The following is a 20749-nucleotide window of genomic DNA, read 5'->3' as shown; positions in this document are numbered from 1 at the left end:
GAAGGATAAAATGGAGGCTCAGGGCTCAAATCTTGACTCCACCATTGCTAAGCTGTGTGACCTTCGTCAAGTTACTTGACTTCAACCAACATCATCTGTATATTGTGAGTTTTAGAGATTAAATGGAATCATACACGCACAAGACTTAGCAAACCAAAGTTGAGCATTGTATGTTATTTCCATTCTTTTGCTCCTTCACCTGTTAAAAATAAGATAAATGAGAGCCCAGGTTTGTTTTACCTCTAAAAATCTCTGAATCTGTGTTGAGTCATGAAGTTTTGGGTTTGAGGATTATGTCTTACAGCCATATAATCCTAATCACATCTATGAAATGAAGACACACACATTTTCCACTTTATAATTTAGTTGTGAAAAGATCAACTGTAGGGAAATAACCTGGTTTAGATATAAACAGAGCATGACCATCCACAGTTTACATCTGTTCTACAAGCCCAGTTCTGTATAGTAAGGACATTCCTTTGAGTTACAGAAGGCACTGGGGTCCTTCTCCCTAAAATTAAAACTGGTTTTTAGAATTTGACACACTGAATAGTAAGGTGCATTATTACCATTCAACATGAAAAGAAGTACTGGGAGGATTTCAGCTTTTCTTTTCTAGATTTTCCATAGAGCTGTCTATTGAGACATCTCTAGCATTATATGTAATGGTAAAGAGGTACCATGGAAAATAAAGCTTTAAAAAAAAAAAGGCAAAAGAGGAAGGGACACAGAAAGACTCAGGAAGGCACCTTGAAGGTTTAGAAAAATCTTCATGGGGGCAGCTCTTTATCTAAAAGAAGAAAGCATGCATGTCTGTGTGTACTATTGCCTGTAATGTCACCACAGCACTCTCTTACTTTGTCATACATAGATGAAGACCCACATGGTTGTTGTTGGTTGTGTAGGTTGGAAGAACATAGCTCAGGATGCTAAATATCAGATAGAGTCTGAATGAAACAACCTATTGTTCCTCTTCCAATTCTGAGATTTCATGGTTTTAATGTAAAAACTAACAGCTAAAAATAAAACACTAAGTTTTATGGTTGTCCCAGATCCTTTCAGTGTTTAGAAATATATGATGTATCTTAATATCTCAGTATCTCTACAGTCTAGTACAATACCCAACACAAAATAGATTTTCATTAAAACATGGAAAGAAAAAGTGAATGAAAAAAATGGGAGAAAAAAAACTGATCCAGATGTTAGCACATGGTGCTTGGCTCTATAAATTAAAGAATGACATCATCCTTCCTAAGGATATCGGGATGGACGCCTTGTAAGAATGGGGTAAGAAAGCACCATTCCTCTATGTGTTCATTGCCATGACCACTCTTCTTTTGTATACAACCTGTGCAGCTGTACATGGCAGCCCTGGTTATTGCCAATGCTTAGAAGTAACTCTGTGAAATCAAAGCAAACAGCGTGGCAAAAAAAAAAAGACAAAAATTGTCAATTACATTTGGGGGCTTGTAAATACCTAAGAGCATGCTTTCAATTCAATAACCCTGGAGAGAGATGTGATGACAGGGGTGAACCTTGGTCTCCCACGGGACCCTCATTACCGAGTAGAAATTTTCCTACTGGTGTTAACAATGGAAATTTCCTCCTGATGGGAGAAGAAAATCCCCGCATGGTGGCTGACTCCTCACACCTCCTTTCCGTCACTCTTGTAAATGCCCAAATGGGTTCTCCATCTGCCTGTCCAGTGCACAAAAGGCTCCCAGCTCTCTCTCATCTTCAACCTTTCACTCATTCTGTTCCCTCCCTGAGAGTCCCCACAACCCACCTTTCACCCAGCCAACTCTTCTTCAGCCTCGTGTCTGGGTTTAGATATCAAGTCTTCCACGAGGCCCTTCCGGACCACACGCCACACCACATCTGCAGCGTAGGTTGGATGTCCCTCCTCTGGGCCCCCATCAGATCCCTGCCACCTCCATGGTGCCCACCTGCTCTAACTTCCCATTTGACTGGCTGTGTTCCTTGCTAAACTATGAACTACTGAATCTTACCAATACATTTCCAGCACACAGTAAGCCCTTGATATGTATTTGTTGAATGAATGAATGAATTGATGAACGTGTGCATTTGGTGGCAACAGGCTGTGCAAGGTAAGCATCTCATTTTCCAGGTCTCTCTTTCAAAGCCTCATTCCCAGCTTTCTCCAGGCAATGAAGACTGGACTTCTAGAATCACCTTCATCCTGCCTGTGCCTCATCAAAGTCCTCATTATATCATGTTGTAATAACAAGGCCAGATCTTCCTCGTGCCCTTTGAGAGCAGCGACTCTGCATTTTACCCTGTGCTCTCACCTGGCACAGATGCAAGTTGCTCAGTCAATACCTGTGGGCTCTAGAAACTAACAGGAATCTATTCTGTCCACCTTCTCCCCAGGTGCACAACACTCCAGCTGATTTCAACCTGCCGTGGAGGTATTTATTTTGCCCCAAGGTCACTTTAGATTTACATCTGCTTCTCTGGGTGCATCTGGCGCATGAACAACAAATTCCAGCTCATCTCAATATTACTCATTTTTACCTCTAACTAGTTCTGAGAAACTTAACAAATCATAAAAACAAAACAACAGAAAGTCTGCTGAGGATGAAGACCTATTATTATCTTGGCAGGCATTTTGTTATAATTTTATAGTCAATAATAGAATGTCCCTGTTTTACATTTTATGTATATATTTTTATGTGTATATATATATACATTATATATCTATACTTCAATAGAAAGAGACATAAAAAAGCCTTTTCAAATGAGGCATGACACGTAACACTGGACACTCTTCTTTACAATATAGAGATGTACTTTCTACACAATTACAATAGATGCTCAGAGGCCAGATAGGGTTTACAAAGACAGCAGAGCACCCCTATAAAAAAGAGGTGCACCATGCAGCTGGACGTTTATTGCCATTAGTTCTATGTCCAGACAGCATATTGAAGTTAAAAATGGCATCTGGTTATTGGAAAAGACGATGATCACTGATTCACCCTGGCCCCATAACCGCTGGCTGCACGGTCTTTCAAATGACCAGGGAATGACAAACTTTGCTGATGGGCATTGGGAACACAAAAATGAAATGCTCACCGGAGGGGCAGGGCTCCTCGTTTGGCCAAAAAGGAGAAGCTGCTACAAACGTATGGTCCTGCACTGAGCTTGGGCACTTATCTGGACCAAGAAACACAACATCACAGGCTGCACTGCAGGAAGCATGTTCCCTCTGGGTTATATAGCATACTGGTCTTGTTCATAAGTAACCAGAGTCTATGCCCATCGGGAAGCTGGAAAAATACCGAGTGGGAGAGTGACCAGAGGACTTACTGATCCCATATGTGTTAAGACCAAGATACAATGAAAGTCTGAAGAAGACCCACAGAAACCCTACATCTGTTGTATGGGAGTCTTTCAACTCCCTCCCCACCTTTTCCTTTCTTAAGGATTGCATAAGTCTGCTCTCCTACAAAGCTACCCACCTGGACTTGATCCCCATGGTCTACTTTGTTTTCCAAAGTCGCATTGCTAATATGCAAGGGACTAAAATTCTCAGATGAGTCTAGAATCACTTGGCTTATTACCATGCATTGGTGGTCATCACCAAGGTTCTGGTCCAGGGGTTGGGACCACGAATCTGGTCCTAGATGAGTTTCTACATTTTTAGAAGCAAATTTTGCAGAAGCAGGAGTTTTTGCCTCCAGAAGATGGGTCTCCCGTGTTAGTTGTCCCTATGGTCCTGGGTCATGCATTCCTTCAGTACAACTGATTCTCTAGTCTTCCTTTAACTCATAGAGTGTACTCAGTCTTTGGGACCATATTAAACACCCTGGTAATTTTCCAAACTTCCCCTTAAGTCACTTACCAATAACAATTTAAGTTGAGTCCTCGATCTGGCTGTTGTTCTCATCTCTGATCTCACGTTTGTCCCTGTTGTCTCTTGGTTTGTATCAGTGGTGACCTTTCCTAGCCCTTTATTTTCCTAAGGCAAGAAGACATTTCTAGTGAAAGATAACCAGCACCCTTCTTAGAGCTCCCCTGAGGTTTTAAATCCAGCACTCCTCCACTTAGATGTCTTTCCCCTTCCACGGAGAGGAGAAGCAGCTGGCCATATGAATGGTTTTAATTTTTTGCAAGTGCATCAAATGCTAACATAGCATTTCTTTGGAAGTATATCAGCAGGAGCTTCACACGTGTGCATTCATCTCAGTGCCCCCTTCTGCTAGGTTTAGTCTCAGTCAATTTTCCCTACCACAGACAGAGATTTCAGCAATCACGAAAGTAATGTGCGGACCAAGGCTACGCATAGAAAAATCTGGAGAAGTAGGCAGAGCAGCCAGTTCACCAGTTATTTCTTCTCTGCAACAAACTTGCATTTACTGATAGCATCACCTGCCTCTCCCCATACCTCAATTCACCCCACCCACTGCTGTTATGAAATAAAATTGGAGTTTACAAAGCATTCCTTTGCCCCTTGTTGAGAAAACATGAGGAGAGAATGAGAATATGGGCATCACATGGTCTTGAACAAGTGGCACATCTGAATCTATTAAGGATCGTATTTACACAAATATGTTCCACTTCTGCACAGAGGTTAACCTGAGTTCTGAAATGCTTGTGTGCATCAAAAATGATAAAGCTATGAACTAGTCACACACCGAACAAATCTAGTTAAGTTGGAGTGATCTCTCTGTGAGCCAGTGGTAGTTAAGAAGGTGGGCTCACCAACTCCAAGTATTCTGTTTCTTTATTTTCTCAGAGTTTTCCTAGAAAGCATCTTGAACGAGACTCCAGGTGGCTAGACAGGTTCGGGCAAAGTCTGTTGTCTTTTACACTATTGGTTCAGCTTTCCCAAATCTCCAAAATGGAAGCACCTCGAATGTCTGGTCCTACCCCACCCTCCATCCCTCAGCGCCTTCCTCTCTGAGCTCCAGCCTGGAATGACAGAGGTCTGTAAAAGGATGTTTCAGCCAGAGCTCTTACGGATCTTCAACGTTTCTGGCGAGCTCCCCAAGGCCGCTCCTTCAAAGCCGCTACTTGAAGTAGTTGAGTCCTGCCACCAAGAAGAACTTCTCCAAGAAGAGTTCGGAATCCAGCACAGCGATGTGAGCTGCTCGGCCAATCAGGGTGTTGGCAGTGCTGGGCAAGGCATGGAACACGTTGTGTCGAATCAAAGTGCAGTTCTTGGCGTCCACCAGAGGGCGGAGAAGGTTGTTGATCATCTCCGCGAAAACGGGTCCTGCAAGGAGGGAAGACGGATAGGAGATGGGGGCAGAACTCAGCAGCAGAATCTAGAGAAAAATGCTGCGTGTGTGTCGGGCTCCTAGTCCTGAGCAGAACGGCTGATGTGCCCTAATGGGTACAGCACCTTCATGATTTCCTTCTGCTTTTAAATCAGAAAGTCACTGAAACGAAGGAGGAGGAGGAGGAGGAGGAGGAGGAGGAGGAGATGGAGAAGGAGAATAGGAAAGAAAAGAAAAGAGAAAAGAAAAAAGGAAAAGAAATGTGGCTCACCTGTGTGTCTGTCTTTGAGGGCAGTTTTACACATCTCGATCCTGGCTGAATGAAATGGCACATAGCGGTCTTGGGGAGAAGCAACCAGCACAACATTTTTAAAATACTGCAGACCTGCAATAAGCCAGATGGGTGCTTTTTTACCCAGGTAGTTTCATCTTAGCCTCTGCTTTGCATACATTTTACAAACTTGCCCCAGAGAGAGGAAAAGGGAGAAGGCACCAGACACACTGGTTGAGTCACTGCATAAGGACCTTCTGGTCTGGGAGGTTGAAAGAGGGAAGGTGACGGCTTTGTCCTCATCAGCCACGGAAGCTAAGGAGACACACAGCTCGCTACTCTGAACAGTGAGAGATAAACAACACGGAAGTAACAGAAATGCCCTTCTGGGCTGGGAGTCCTAGGGAGTCTGTAAGGAAGTAAATCTAGTCTTTTGCTCCACCTCCTCAACCCCACGGCTCCCTTCATTCCAGCCTCGGTCATGTCCGCTGCTTGAGGAAATCACCCTCTGACCTCATCTCCCTGCAGGTAGCTTCGCCTCCCTGGAATCAGTCTCACACTGAGGCAGAGGGATCTTTTAAATGAAGCATCACAGCCTATTCTTTCAGTCTCCAGAGCCCAGCAGGGATCTCCAGGTGCTGCAGTGCTCTGCCCAGGTCCTCCACCGGCCTGCTCTCAGCCCAGGGACCCTGCGGGGGACGCCTCCACTGACGTGAGTCTTCTCATCCAAGGTCACAGCCCAAGACCATAATACACTGGGGACTGGCTGGACTCAGTGACTGGCAGATACGGGGCAGGGGGTGTAAAGACCAGCCCTTTGCCCTCCGTCAGGATACCTCTGTAGGGCCACCCTGGCTCCCAAGCTCCCAGAGGGTGGGGCCCGCTGAGATGTCTGGGGCGACCACGTTGTGGTCCAACTGCCCCGCTGCCCAAGCCTCCTTCCTCACTTCCCCATGGGGGGATAACCCTCAACGTAGCACACAGAGACACATGTGGGTAAGGAACTTGACCAAGGTTATGGTCAGCCCAGGGCTATGCCGGACTCACATTCGAGGAGACAGAGATATCATCAGAGTCAGTGTTTATAAATTAATGGAAGATTGTGGACCATGAGACAGACCCTGGGCCAGGCCGGCTTGCTCAGCAGGACTGAGTGGGACAGTCGGGCAGCCTCTCTGTTCTGTCCGTGGACACGAGGTCACTGCTGTGCTCTGCTCACTCCCGTGGCAGGTAGGGTCTTCGACATCTATGTGTGCTTCCTCATTACGGAGTGCGGGTGAAGGTGTGATCTCAGGCCTGCGAGAGGGACCCCCATCCCCCCTTGCACTGCCAACAGAAATGGACAGTGTCCACCTGCCCTTTTTGTAGGTGGATCTGCACCTGGCTGAAAGAGCTGGGAGTTGGCACATAGACCTTGGGGCCTGTGCAGTTAGGACATTAAAGGCTTGGTGGGCAGTGGAGGTTACAGCTCTGCTGTAGAGGTGACACTGCACACACCTGCCTCTCATCGCGATACCATCCCCAGGCCATGCGGGGGGAGGCGGTCCAGGGGCAGCTGAGTTCTTGGGTAGCTGGTGGCCTCTCCATGAGTTGAGGAGGCTGTGTAGCAAAGCAGCTCATGATGACATCCTTCTGTGAGTGAGTCAGTGTAGCCTTGACTCTAATTTGGGTCTCAGGAGTTGGCTCTCCATCTCTCACTCATCGCGGTCTTGGGGTGCTGCAGGGGTCCACTCACCTGTTTTTTGGCTTAGCTGGTAAAGGAAACATTTGCGCAGATCAGCATTATCCCTGAAGGTCAGCTGCAAAAGGGACCCGGATTTCTTCAATTTCTGCATGAGCCACAAGCCTAGGAAGACGAAAACAAAGCAAAACCCACATCAAACGCATCAAACAAAAAGAAAGCAAAAAAGAATGGGGGAAAGATTAACATTAAACTGTGATTTGTTAGCTAACTTAAAAATGAGAGCGTGCTAGGCAATTTAACAAATCCTTGGGATGTCAGAGGGACATTTGTATTCTTATGTACTGGTAGCGGGGATAGAAAATCTTATGAGACAGGCTTCAGGAGTCATGAAACTATCCATACCCTTTGATTTTTCAGTCCCCTTCTATGAATCTAGCCTAAGGAAACTGTCCTAAGTACCGAAAGAAAGTATATAAGAACGCCTCTTACAGATCCATTTAGGATATCGAAAAGCTAAATTCAACCTATTTCGAAGTCTATCCATTTACTGTGGTTATGCTGACACTAACGCGGATGAGTATGAGTATTATGTCACAAGCACAAAGAAATGAATTTGATAAAAATGCAAGGAGGATGGCGCTGTGGGAAGACGCAGAGTTAGCGTCTCCCCACAACTAGGGCGCCTGTCAGCTGCTGGTGGGGGACTCTGACCCCCAAGGAGATGGGAGGAACCCCAAAGTGAACCGGTAGGATGTAGGGGGACCTAGGGGGGAGGAGAAGTGGAGGCCAGACAAGATCAGTGTTGCTGAGGCTGGGGAGATCAGGAGAGGCAGGCGGGAGGGACTCTCCGGGAAGAGCAGAGAGGAGCGGAGGGCGATTGCCCCGCCCACTCGGGCATGGGGAGCCTGCTGAGCTCCCAGCCCTGTCCCCTGCCCTCCAAGGCCCACCCCCCCCCAAGCCGCATTGGTCCTGGGAGGATAGGAGGGAGGCTGGGGAGATCAGGAGAGGCAGGTGGGAGGGGCCCTCCCTACCCACGACCCGAGAAGCAGGAGAGGAAAGGAGGGTGTTTGCCCCACCCACTCCAGCCCAGGAAGCCTGCTAGGCTCCCAGGTGAGGTCCCCTGCCCTCTGAAACCAGAGTGGGGGGCACGCCTGGGTCTCTTCTGTTCCCTGAGCCTAAGCCCCACCCCCCACAGCCCCCAGCGCCTTTCCAGCCCTGTGGGTCCTGAGCATTGGCCCCACCCACCACCCAAACCCTTACTTAGGCCCCGCCCTCCACAGCCAAGGCCTTTCCCGCCACCCTTTTTTTTTCTTTTTTTCCTTTCCCTCCTCCTCGTTTTTACTATTGTGGTACTGATGTACCTTCCGGTTGTTGATTCATCTATATTTTTATTTTTACATTCTTTCTGACATATCTGTTAGTTTCCTAGTCTAATTTTATTTTTTACTTTTTTTGTTTTTTTTGCCACCCCACATGGCTTGCGGGATCTTGATTCACGAGCCTGGGGTCAGGGGGAAGCTCCTGTGGTGGGAGCTCCAGTCTGAACCACTGGACTAACAGAGAACCTCAGACCCCAGGGAATATTCATCGGAGTGAGGTCTCACAGAGTTCCTCATCTCATCACCAAGACCCAGCTCTACCCAACAGCCTACAAACTCCAGTGTTGGAAGCCTCAGGCCAAACAACCAGTAAAACAGGAACACAATCCCATTCATTAAATAAATAAAATAAGATGGCAAAAAAATATGTCACAGATGAAGGAACAAGGTAAAAACCTGCAAGATCAAATAAATGAAGAGGAAATATGCGATCTACCTGAAAAAGAATTCAGAGTAATGATAGTAAAGATGATCCAGAATCTCGGAAACAGAATGGAAGCACGATTGAGAGAATACAAGAAATGTTTAACAAAGATCTAGAAGAACTAAAGAACAAACAAACAGAGATGAACAACACAATAACTGAAATAAAAAATACACTAAAAGGAATCAGTAACAGAATAACGGAGGTAGAAGAAGGAATAAGTGAGCTGGAAGACAAAATGGTGGAAATAACTGCCAAGGAGCAGAATAAAGAAAAAAGAATGAAAAGAATTGAAGACAATCTCAGAGACCTCTGGAACAACACTAAATGCACCAACATTCGAATTATAGGGGTCCCAGAAGAAGAGAAAAAGAAAGGGTCTGAGAAAGTATTTGAAGAGATTATAGTGGAAAACTTCCCTAACATGGGAAAGGAAATAGTCACCCAAGTGCAGGAAGCACAGAGAGTCCCATACAGGATAAACCCTAGGAAAAACACACCAAGACACATATTAATCAAACTAACAGAAATTAAATTCAAAGAAAAAATATTAAAAGCAGCAAGGGAAAAACAAAAAATAACATACAAAGGAATCCCCATAGGGTTATCAGCTGATCTTTCAGTGGAAACTCTGCAGGCCAGAAGGGAGTGGCATAATATACTTAAAGTGATGAAAGAGAAAAATCTACAACCAAGATTACTCTACCCAGCAAGGATCTCATTCAGATTCGATGGATAAGTCAAAAGCTTTTCAGACAAACAAAAGCTAAGAGAATTCAGCACCACCAAACCAGCTTTACTAAAAATGCTAAAGAAACTTCTCTAAGCGGGAAACACAAAAGAAGAAAAAGACCCACAAAAACAAACCCAAGACAATTAAGAAAATGGTAGTAGGAACATACATATCGATAATAACCTTGGATGTAAATGGATTAAATGCTCCAACCAAAAGACACAGACTGGCTGAATGGATACAAAAACAAGACCCATATATATGCTGTCTACAAGAGACCCACTTCAGACCTAGGGGCACACAGAGACTGAATGTGAAGGGATGGAAAAAGATATTCCATGCAAAGGGAAATCAAAAGAAAGCTGGAGTAGCAAAGACTACTATTTGCAAATGAAACAACAGACAAAGGATTAATCTCCAAAATGTACAAACAGCTCATGGAGCTCAATATCAAAAAAACAAACAATCCAGTTAAAAAATGGGTGGAAGACCTAAACAGACATTTCACCAAGGAAGATAGACAGATGGCCAAGGGGCACATGAAAAAATGCTCAACATCACGAGTTATTAGAGAAATGCAAATCAAAACTACAATGAGGTATCACCTCACCCCGGTCAGAATGGCCATTATCAAAAAAGCTAGAAACAATAAATGCTGGAAAGGGTGTGGTGAAAAGGGAACCCTCCTACACTGTTGGTGGGAATGTAAATTGATACAGCCACTATGGAGATAGGTATGGAGGTTTCTTAAAAAACTAAAAATAGAACTACCATATGACCCAGCAATCCCACTGCTGGGTATATACCCTGAGAAAACCATAATTCAAAAAGAGACATGCACCACAATGTTCATTGCAATGCTATTTACAATAGCCAGGACATAGAAGCAACCTAGGTGTCCATCAACAGATGAATGGATGAAGAAGATGTGGCACATGGATACAATGGCATTTTACTCAGCCATAAAAAGAAACAAAATTGAGTTACTTGTAGTTAGGTGGATAGACCTAGAGTCTGTCATATAGAGTGAAGTAAGTCAGAAAGAGAAAAACAAATACCGTATGCTAACACATGTATATGGAATCTAAAAAAAAAGAAAAATGTTATAGAAAAAAATATGGTACTGATGAACCTAGTTGCAGGGCAGGAATAAAGAGGCAGACATAGAGAATGGATTTGATGACATGGGGTGGGAGGGGGAAGCTGGGGCGAAGTGAGAGTAGCATCGACATATATCCGCTACCGAATGTAAAATAGTTGGCTGGTGGGAAGCGGCAGCATAGCACAGGGAGATCAGCTCGGTGCTTTGCAATGACCCAGAGGGGTGGGATAGGGAGGAGGGGAGGGAGGCTCAAGAGGGAGGGGATATGGGGACATGTGTATGCATATGGCTGATCTGCTTTGTTGTGCAACAGAAACTAACACTGTATTGTGAAGCAATTACACTCCAATAAAGATCCATTAAAAAAATGCAAGGAAATAAGCAAGACACGGGGTCTATATATATTATGATTACTGTCAGGTAAATGTGCAGGCATGCAAAGATAAGGAGAGTGAACCATAGAAAATCACTCTAGCTATGCTAGATTGGAAGGATTATTGGTAATGTCTCATTTTTCAACTCTTTATAGTGTTGCCAAATTACTTTATTATTGTGAAAAAATGTGGGTCAAATCATTTGTTTCTGTTCAAAAATGGCTTCCTTGGTTTGTGAGGAAAGACAGCTTGACAGGGGAAAGGACTTCCATTTGTTATGTATCATTGTGTCAAATAACTCATGTTCCCAGCGGATGTCCTACAATAACAAAAAGCAAACAAATCTGACCCACCCCCTGTGAGGAAAACAAGCAGCCCAGTCGGCCCTGAGTGCGGGTCAGGTACAGGGGGGCAGAGGCAGAGAGCTGGAAGACGGGCATGGAGGGGACGCTTACTGGGGTGACCCCCAATAACACGAAATCGATTTGGGCAGTCGGGAACTACTAGTGAACTCCTTGTTAGGAATATAACTTAATAAACTGTTCACGATTATACAAACCCCAATGACCTATTAATACTTGGGCTGTCTACGTCAAATCATGTCACTTCCACAGACGCCGCCCCATTAGTCGTATCTATATGGTCTACAGGGTAACTCTAGCGCCACCACGTCACACAAGGCTCTTCATCATCACCAGGCTCTTGCTGAGACTGCCATGGTCATCCTGCATCTGCAGGTCGCCCTGTGTTTCTGTCACAGAGAACCACCTGTGGTTTCCTGATTCCATCGAGCTCTAGGTTATTAAATACACTATTTCTTTTGCACAGAAAACTCGTCTTAGCATTCGCTGTCTTGGAAATTCTGCTCATCTTCCAAGATTCATGGAGTCTCACTGCTTCACCCTCCATGATGTCCCTCCCTTACAACACAGAGGAAACCGTGAGAGCCTTGGAGCTGTGCCTGTGTGGTCATCCCAGGAAGAAGCTTAGAATCCAGCTATAGGTCACCTTCCATACATGATAACTCCTTTTTTCCTTCTCCTGTTTAATCGTCAACAATTCTATGGCACACACATTCACACCCACATACACACCCCCATATATGTATATATATAATGTACATGTTTATAGACATATATAAACACATACAAACACATATATACACATATATATGTTTACAGATAGGCATATGTATATATATACATACACACACATCATACATGTATCCATACTTATACACAAATATATACACATTAGCTTCATTTTACCAGTAAGGAAACTAAGTAGCATAGAGATGAAATGTCTTGGTCAGAGTCTTCCTCGAGTGCCTGGGTTAGAACTTAACCATAAGCCTGTCATGGAAGTGACATGATTCAAAGCCCATTGCTACAGACTGAATGTTTGTTTCCCCAAAATCCACATGCTGAAAACTAAACCCTTCCATGTGATGGTATTTGAAGGTGTGGTCTTTGGAAGGTGATTAGGTCATGAGGGTTGGACCCTTGTGAATGGGATTAGTGACCTTATAAAAGAGACCCCAGGGGCTCCCTTGACCCTTCTACCAGGTGAGCACACAGTGTGAAGACGGCCGTCTGTGAACCAGGAAGCGGGACCTCACCCGATACCAAATCTGCCAGTGCTTTCATCTTGGGCTTTCCAGCCGCCAGAAGCGTGAGAAATAAAAATGTCTGTTATTTACAAATCCCCCCTTACCCAGTCTATGGCAATTTGTTACAACAGCTTGAATGCACAGACACCCATGATCTCTTCCGCACCACTATTTATTTTTATTCACAGAAAACTGAAGCAGAAGAGACCTTGGGAAACATCCTGTCTAATCTCATTCAGCTCACAAACAAAATAACATCTTTCTGAGCCCAGGTCTCCTTCCACCATCTCACGCTTTGAAGAGGTTCCAAAGCCACAGGTTCCATCAGGAAGAGCATCTGTCTCTGGTTCCCCCTCCCCTGGGTCCTGAATGAACTCTGAGGAATGACGAGGCTGGGGAGAGTCATACCTGTGCTGACCAGGGTGCTGTTGTTGTACAGGGTCCCCAGGTGCGGCCCGGAGAGCGACAGGAAGGTGTGGAGTTTGTTGAGGTAATACCGGAACCGGGGCCGCGTTAGGACCGATCGGATGATGATGTTGCCCAGAGAATGGCCGATGAAGCTGTCGAGGGACAGAAGGGGTCCACGTGAGCGACAGCAGGAGGCTGGCTGGCAGGAAGGTGCTGCACCAGGAGCACCAAGGGGAGAGCCACCCTCCACCTCCCATGGGATTTAGGGGAACCAGCAGGGAGAAGGGGGGCCGCTACTTCATCCCCAGCGGGTTTCCGAACGCTGGCCACGTGAAGCCCGAGGTGGGGCCTTTGTGAACGGAAGCTCTGAGCCCAGTGTGGTCAGAAGAGAAGTGTGGGCATCTTGGTGTTATTAGAGCGCCCTCTTCCCCCCGAGTCCTGGTCTCTACGCCTCCCTCAGTGCACCTGGGGGTTCTTTCTGACATTCACATTGGAGCATTGAACCCTCCTGGTCATTCACAGGGTAACATCCCAGCTCCTTAGCCTGGCTTACGAGGCCATTCATGTCCCGACTTCTGCCTGCCTCTCCAATTTTACTCATCCCTCGTTCACTCAGTACAGTTGGTGAGTTGCCTGCTCTCGGCCCACAGCACGTGCTCTGCTCCAGCTGTACTGCTGCTCAGAGATCTACGGATTCGACACATCATCACTTTCAAATTAAATGATTATGTATCAAAACCCCATTATATTATATATTATATTAGCTGCCTAGCTCTTCTCGTGTGCGTCCTTTTATTTTTACCTAACTCTGTAGCCTCTGAAACCTCACCTGTTGAATAAAGAAGTGATATCTTAGAGGCCTAAATGGGGTCATGGATGTTGAAGACTCACCACCATGTCCACATCTGCAAGTGCCCGAGAAACACAAGCTACCGACTATCACCTTAACCATCTCAACATTTACGCCAAGCTGCCTGTTAACAGTGGAAGGACACACTTAGCACTGATTGAAACCCTTTTATGGGGCAGGCGACGCATCCCCTCAGGGCTGGTCCCACTTAATAGATGGGGAAACCGAGGCTCAGAGATGTAAAAAGCTTGTAAAAGGTTAGATGGTGGAATCGGGACACAAACTTGTGAGTGTTAGAAGAACGAGAATTTAAAACCTAGGATATTTGTTTAAGTCCAATTCTCTTTCTACAGAGCTACACGGTGTTTATTCTCCTGCACACCTGCTATGACAGACATGGGCGTGTCAAGCAGCCCTGGTACCCACTTCTGTTCTGAAAGTAATCTACCCCCTTAAAAGTCCCAAGTTAACTTATCCCACACCGGTATACAGACGGCATCATGCTGAACTTGTACACAGCAAACACGTAAAAATGGCACCCCTCCCCCCAGCATTAACTACCTGTGGTTTCCTTTTACCTAATTCGCGATATGGAGAGGTTGTACAGCTGGATGTGCTGAATGATTTCATCCAGTAACCGATCGGTCATGGTATCAAAATCTGCAAACGTGTCCATCTGGAAGGGGAGAGAGGGAACGGGTATTGGGGAGGGCGTGGTGCCAGGCCGGGCCCCGTGCACAAGCCCATCTTCCTCTGCTAAACACCACCGTGCGTCCTGGGGGCACGCCCCGTCTGACATTAGGGTACAAATCAGTATTCGACATCCAGAAAAGGAGTCCCCGATTGGGGCTCTCCAGGTCAGACTGTGGGTTCCCTCTTTGTGAGGCGACAGTGGTGCCAACACTTCACAGAACGGTTGGGAAAAGTAAATGAAGAAACACGCCAACTGCTCAGCGCATCGTAGATGCTCAAAGGATCCTCTTTCCTCATCACATTTATACCCCTTCACCCTGCGGAGTGCACGCCTTGTATAGAGCAGGTGTCAAAGAAAAGGCAACAGGACGGACCACTAAGAGAGGAGGAATGAGACTGCACCTTCCATTGTTTGCTTGTTGATTATCCTCTGATGATTCCCATTGTCAGTGGTCATGGGACCCTCTAGTTATAAGCAGTGCTATGCCTCCAAAGAATATTTAGCCTCATCCATCTCAAGTCCCATGGAATGGGGCTCAATGACAACATGCCACCCAGCCCCACCTCTTGGCCATGGAATCTCTCAGTTCTCATCTACCTTGACATCCCATTAAGGCTCCAGACCTGAAATGGCAAAGGCCCCATATTTTACCTCTGACTATGAAAAGGTCATAATCCAGCTCCACTGGTTACACAGATGCCAGTGACAAACTCCTTCCCCAGGACAGACCCACGGATGCCCGATCATTTATGCTCTGAGCTGTCACTCAACCTATGACCGTGAGGTCAAAAGGCCCAGTCACCTGACTCACATGTCCCCATTTCTTACTATTTCCTCCTCCCAAAAAAAAAAATGAGCTCTCCAGACCTTCCAAGTGCCTGGCCAGTGTCCCTTGGTAAAGTCCCCTCCCATCTGTGTGGCCATAAACCATCATGGTGACTTTAGGAGGCTCATCTAAGACACGAATCAGGGATTCTTTCGGTTCTGACGCTTTTGTTGTCATACCTGATTCTTTTCAGACATTAGGAAGTCCAGTTTTCCTCCAGGGAGCCCCAGTTCTATGAAAGTCTTTACCAGACGGAGGTCCGCACTGTTCCCTAAAAAAGACAGATAACCCCACCACGGATCCACAATTAATCATACAATAGCTGACACACAAGGGATTTATTTCTTACTCCTTTCTGGTCCCCCTCCCATTTCCCGTTTTTTTCAATAAGTTGATAATAAAAACAACTAAACGTGTCCAATCCACTGGTCCCCGCGCTGCCCCCTCCTCCCGTCCACACAGGGTCAGGGCCTTTCTGGTAGTCCTCCCTCAGTGGGATTATTCCCTGATCTATAAATATGTGGCTTGTGAACATTCTGTACACAGGAACGGTTGAAGGCACGCCGCCTTTCCCTTCTTTGACAGCCAATTCTGTTTACTCAGGACATTCTGCAAGTGGTGTCACTTAATGATGACACGCTGATGTGGCACAACGTGATACCTACAAGTCCCCTCTCAAATCGCTTCCTTAATACAAGGACTAGTTCTGCCATTTACAGGTTGTCAGCAAGCAAGTCCCTCAAACAGGGGCATAGTTATGTACAACAGAGTAAGAATCTCCCTTGGGAACCAGAGTCAGCAAGGGCAAGCTCCATGGGTACCAGCTGCCAGAGTGACCATCAGGGCAGAGGAAGAAGAGCTTAAGGACTTGAGGCTCTGCTGCCAATAGCAAAGACACAAAGAACACACAGAATGCATCCCTGAAGTGAAAATCATGTGGAAAATAGTTCTGATATAACAGAATAAGCTTCATGCTCAAGTATGGTTAGGGGTAAATTTCATGCAGGCCATGGGGTTCAGCGGTAGCTTAATGAATGTTTTAATCTATTCCTCAAAGGGATCCCTACAGAGTTGAAGGTCCGAAGCTGCTTATGTGGCTATATAGGTGACCTACTTTACCATGTAACCATCCTTTCAAAGCAGCTGGGAAACTCTAAGTGATATAGTTGACTACCAATTTTACACCCGTCTTTATGAAACCACCAAGTGATTCAAAGAGGATGAAAATGCCACACAGAATATGGGAGAACTAAAGATATTTGACTTTGTCTTCCCCTTAATTTTCAAGGATGACCCAATAGAAGGGTGACCCAGGACGATGGCCCGTCAGAGCACATGCTCATACATGCAGGGCTACAGTTATAAAATACTCCTATTCTTTTAGAAAATGTTTCTATTTTGTACTAAGTTAAATTTTGTTCATTCCTTTCATTTCTGACAGTAAAAGTTTGCTCTTTGGTCCTGTTCTTGTTTAAAGTTACCTAATGGCATTCTAGGTTGTGGCCTTAATATATATGTATCAAGTGTTTCTGTTTAGCTTAAGGAGTCTAAGGAAGGGATGACAATGGGCCCCTCTCCTTCAGCTGTTGAGCAACAGAGAACTTTCTGCAACTTAAAACTTTTTCAAAAAATATGATTTGATAATGTGTTCCACTGAGGACACTTACAAGAATATAAATCTTGGGTTTTGGGCACAATATGAAGAGTTGGGCAAATATCCATAACCATTACCAATTTCTTCAGTTCTCTGTTAATATCAATATAGCCTTGGAAGTGAAATGTAACCAATGGGTCCTGTAAAACTCTGCAGTTTAAACATATGGACGTTGAACTAGAGAAATCACCTTCAAAAGAAACGTGTGCTTTCTGATGGTTGTCTTTTTGATGATTTTATGCCCAAGTGACAATGCTGTGATTGGCGGCTCCGTTTTCTGACACAGCACAAATACTGGAGAAGCTGGCCTGTCTTTATAGCATCCCTCTTCTCCCACTTGCAGGATGGAGTCTGTGGCCTGACCAGATTTCTTATTTTCACAAAGAGATTGAGAGGTTTATCTCATTTTAATGTAATATCAGGTAAGTAAGAGATGCACACTGGTCATGCAAGGCCATAGATCCTGTGTTAAAAATACACAGGATGAGTGAGAACGTTATTCTTTGTCTTTCTGGAAATCCTTCTGATTGGAAGCCCCAGTTAAAAACAAGCATGTTTTCAACAGCTTAATATTTTTGCAAAGAGAAAGTGAGCGTCAAGCTCAAAAAAGTCTTCCGACAATGGCACACGTCAAACTTCAGCAAACTTATTTTGTTTATATTAATTATTTTTAGTATTACTCTTTGTGTGTAGCACGTGAGTCTAGTATTTAATTTGTGGTGTGATTTGAAGTTTATTTTTTTTAATAAATACACTCAAAAAGTATGCCCATTTCAGTACAAATTTTGAAATTATAGTACAAGGTACATGGGTAGAATAAATAAGGGGAAGGGAATGTGTGAACAGCTGAAATTTGAAAAGCACTGAAGTCAGTGCAGAGAAAGGAAAGCTCACCGGAAAGAAAATCCAGTGTTGAGAAAGACACAGTGGTGTGAAATGGTCCCTGTCCGTGGAGATGGGAGTGAACTGGTGCAATTGGAAGAGGGGAGAGCAGAAAAAGCAGGAAATGAGAATGAAGAGGGTCAGACATAAAGAATATTTTATGCTGGGAATTTTCTAAGCTTTCTAAAATAGCAGCTCATTTTACTTTATTTTCTGAGAGCTACAAAGAGCTTCCATTCCAGTGATGGAATGACCAGACCTAGTAAGATTTTAAGAAGATGACTGAGGGATGTGGATGGAGGTTCGGGTTGGGGGAGAGATGAGAGCTTGTTGGTAAAAGGCAAAATGAAACCATGGGCTCTGGAGCCTGACAGATGGGTTTTAATCCTGACTCAACTGCATCAGCTGTGGGACCTTATACAAGTTACTTAGCTGTCCTCTTACTCAGTTTCCCCACTTATAGATGGGGGTGATAATAGCAGCTACTCTGCAGGGCTATTGCCAGGATCAACCACGTTAATAAATGTTAAGCATCTAGAATGGTCCCTGGCCCCTGGTGAGTGATGTGTACATTCTGGCCATCATCATCATCATCATCATCATCACCATCACCATCACCATCATCATCATCATCACCATCATCATCATCATCATCATCACCATCATCATCATCACCATCATCATCATCATCATCATCATCATCACCATCATCATCATCACCATCACCATCATCATCATCACCATCATATCATCATCTGGAATGGATGATCTACCACTGGATTCTTTGACACTTCACTAAATAGACCTGTTGACTTAGCATCCTGGCAGGCGACACATATAGCCAGGAGTTGATGCGGACAATTAAATGCATTAGCCCCAAGAGTGAGGAAAATTAAGGATATTAACAAGAGTGTGTCATGGAAGTGAAGCCCATCACCATTCCCTATTTGATCATCATAAGAATGTGACCACCGGTTTTGCTACTCATCACCACTGAAGCCCTAGAGGAGCCCTTTCACTCCTCTGACCCTTAGTCATACATTAGAATCTGTATAAAGTGGATGTGATTTCTTCATTCCATTCATTCCTTCATTGCATTAATTCATTCGTGTATTTCGTTAACTCAACATATTTTTTTGCCAGAGAGATCTTTTCTTTGAGAGCAAAGCCATGCCATTTTCCTAGATCCAGCATACTTACTAATGTTCCACAGTCACTAATTGAACATTTGCTGAACAAGTCCCTAAACTAGATTAATTCATAAATATGATAATTCGTCTATAGCGCAAAACTTTGAGGAGGAAACCTTTTTAGAACTCACCATCCAGGCCATGGACACAGACTACCAGGTGAATCCCATCTTCCAAATTTTCTTCCTCTTCCTCTGGTGGGAAATACGGTATGTCAGAAGCTAGTACAGATAAGTCACTGTACAGAAATCCATCAATCTTCAGCTCTTTTTTAAATTTTTCTTTGGCCTGATAAAAACTGGAGAATACACTAATTAATCACGAGCCGAGCTGTGTATTCCATGTTGAACAGGAGATGCATTGAGCTGGGATGCAGGAGCGACGGACAACTACGAGGAAGTATCTGCCAAGCGACCAAGGCTGAATGTGGGACCTCATGGGAGACGCTAGTGAAAGAAGGTTTGTTCTGAACAACAAGGCAGAAAAGTGACCCAGGAAAACCAAGGGCTGTATTGATTTGGGTTCTGCAGATGTGGTTCCTGCATTGCATAGAACCTCTAAGGTTCCCTCCAGCTCCAAGGATCCACACAATCTTTAAGCGATCTTCCGAGAGTGAGAGTTTATTAACCTGCTTCCATCTACTTCTCCAGCATCATCAGCTAGCCTCCAAAAAGAACACATTTCTCATAAAGTCCCTGCATGAATTATGCCTCTTGTCTTTACTTCCATGCCTTTGTGCATTTGGGTCTATCTGTCTGAAATTCCTTTCCCACCTGGTTATCCTGTTCTTTGCCTGGTTACCTGACAAGGTGGTTAAGACCACGGACTAAGGAATCAGACTTCCAAAGTCAGAATCTCGGCTTTGACACTTACTAGCTGTGCACCAACTGCTTTAACCTCTCTGCATTCAGTTTCCTCATTTGTAAAAGGGGAATAACACCTGTATCGAATTCATAAAGTTGTCTTTGCCTTGCTGTATTAAGTGATATAATCTATTCAAAATGCTTAGAACAGTACTTGAAACAGATTAAATGTGAAAAAGAAGATGTGATCGATTACCAGCCAAATCATCATCACCATCATAATCATCAACATGATGTCTCATGTTTTCTCCTTAGCTTAGGTATCATCTCTAAAAAGCTTCTCCTGGCCACCATCTCTGTTCACACTCACTGCCCCACAGCCAAATTAGGTCCTTCTCTTTCTGGTTCAGCTGTGCACACATGAACCATCCCATTTACTCAGTTGTCCTCATTTGCTTCTGTCATCTCCCTGTCTCCTTGTTAGACTGAGAGCATAATTACAACCAGGACAACACTGGCCAGGCACTGGACAGTGCCTGCTATGCACTGGTTAAACTGGTGACAAAGTACTTAATGGTCTTTATAAAACATGGGATCCAAAGTTTACCTGCCTGTGTAATTTCTTT

At 44.7% G+C, this 20749-nt stretch overlaps 1 protein-coding gene across 1 annotated transcript in view; it reads right to left on the bottom strand.

Annotated features, from left to right (window-relative positions):
* Window positions 1–1433: 1433 nt before the first annotated feature.
* Window positions 1434–20749, bottom strand: part of FAM135B (family with sequence similarity 135 member B) — a 31353-nt gene continuing 12037 nt past the window's right edge. The window contains exons 2-8 of the mRNA XM_082364636.1: window positions 19452–19618; window positions 15774–15865; window positions 14653–14750; window positions 13225–13376; window positions 7247–7357; window positions 5512–5625; window positions 1434–5236 (exon numbers count right to left, since the gene is read on the bottom strand). Of these exons, the coding sequence (XP_082220762.1) occupies window positions 5031–5236; window positions 5512–5625; window positions 7247–7357; window positions 13225–13376; window positions 14653–14750; window positions 15774–15865; window positions 19452–19618 (940 nt within the window). The 3' untranslated portion in view covers window positions 1434–5030. The remainder of the gene's footprint in view (window positions 5237–5511; window positions 5626–7246; window positions 7358–13224; window positions 13377–14652; window positions 14751–15773; window positions 15866–19451; window positions 19619–20749) is intronic.

The sequence above is a fragment of the Balaenoptera borealis genome (assembly GCF_965194805.1).
Source record: "Balaenoptera borealis genome assembly, chromosome: 17".
Taxonomy (NCBI): domain Eukaryota; kingdom Metazoa; phylum Chordata; class Mammalia; order Artiodactyla; family Balaenopteridae; genus Balaenoptera; species Balaenoptera borealis.
This window is presented reverse-complemented; position numbering and strand designations above follow the sequence as displayed.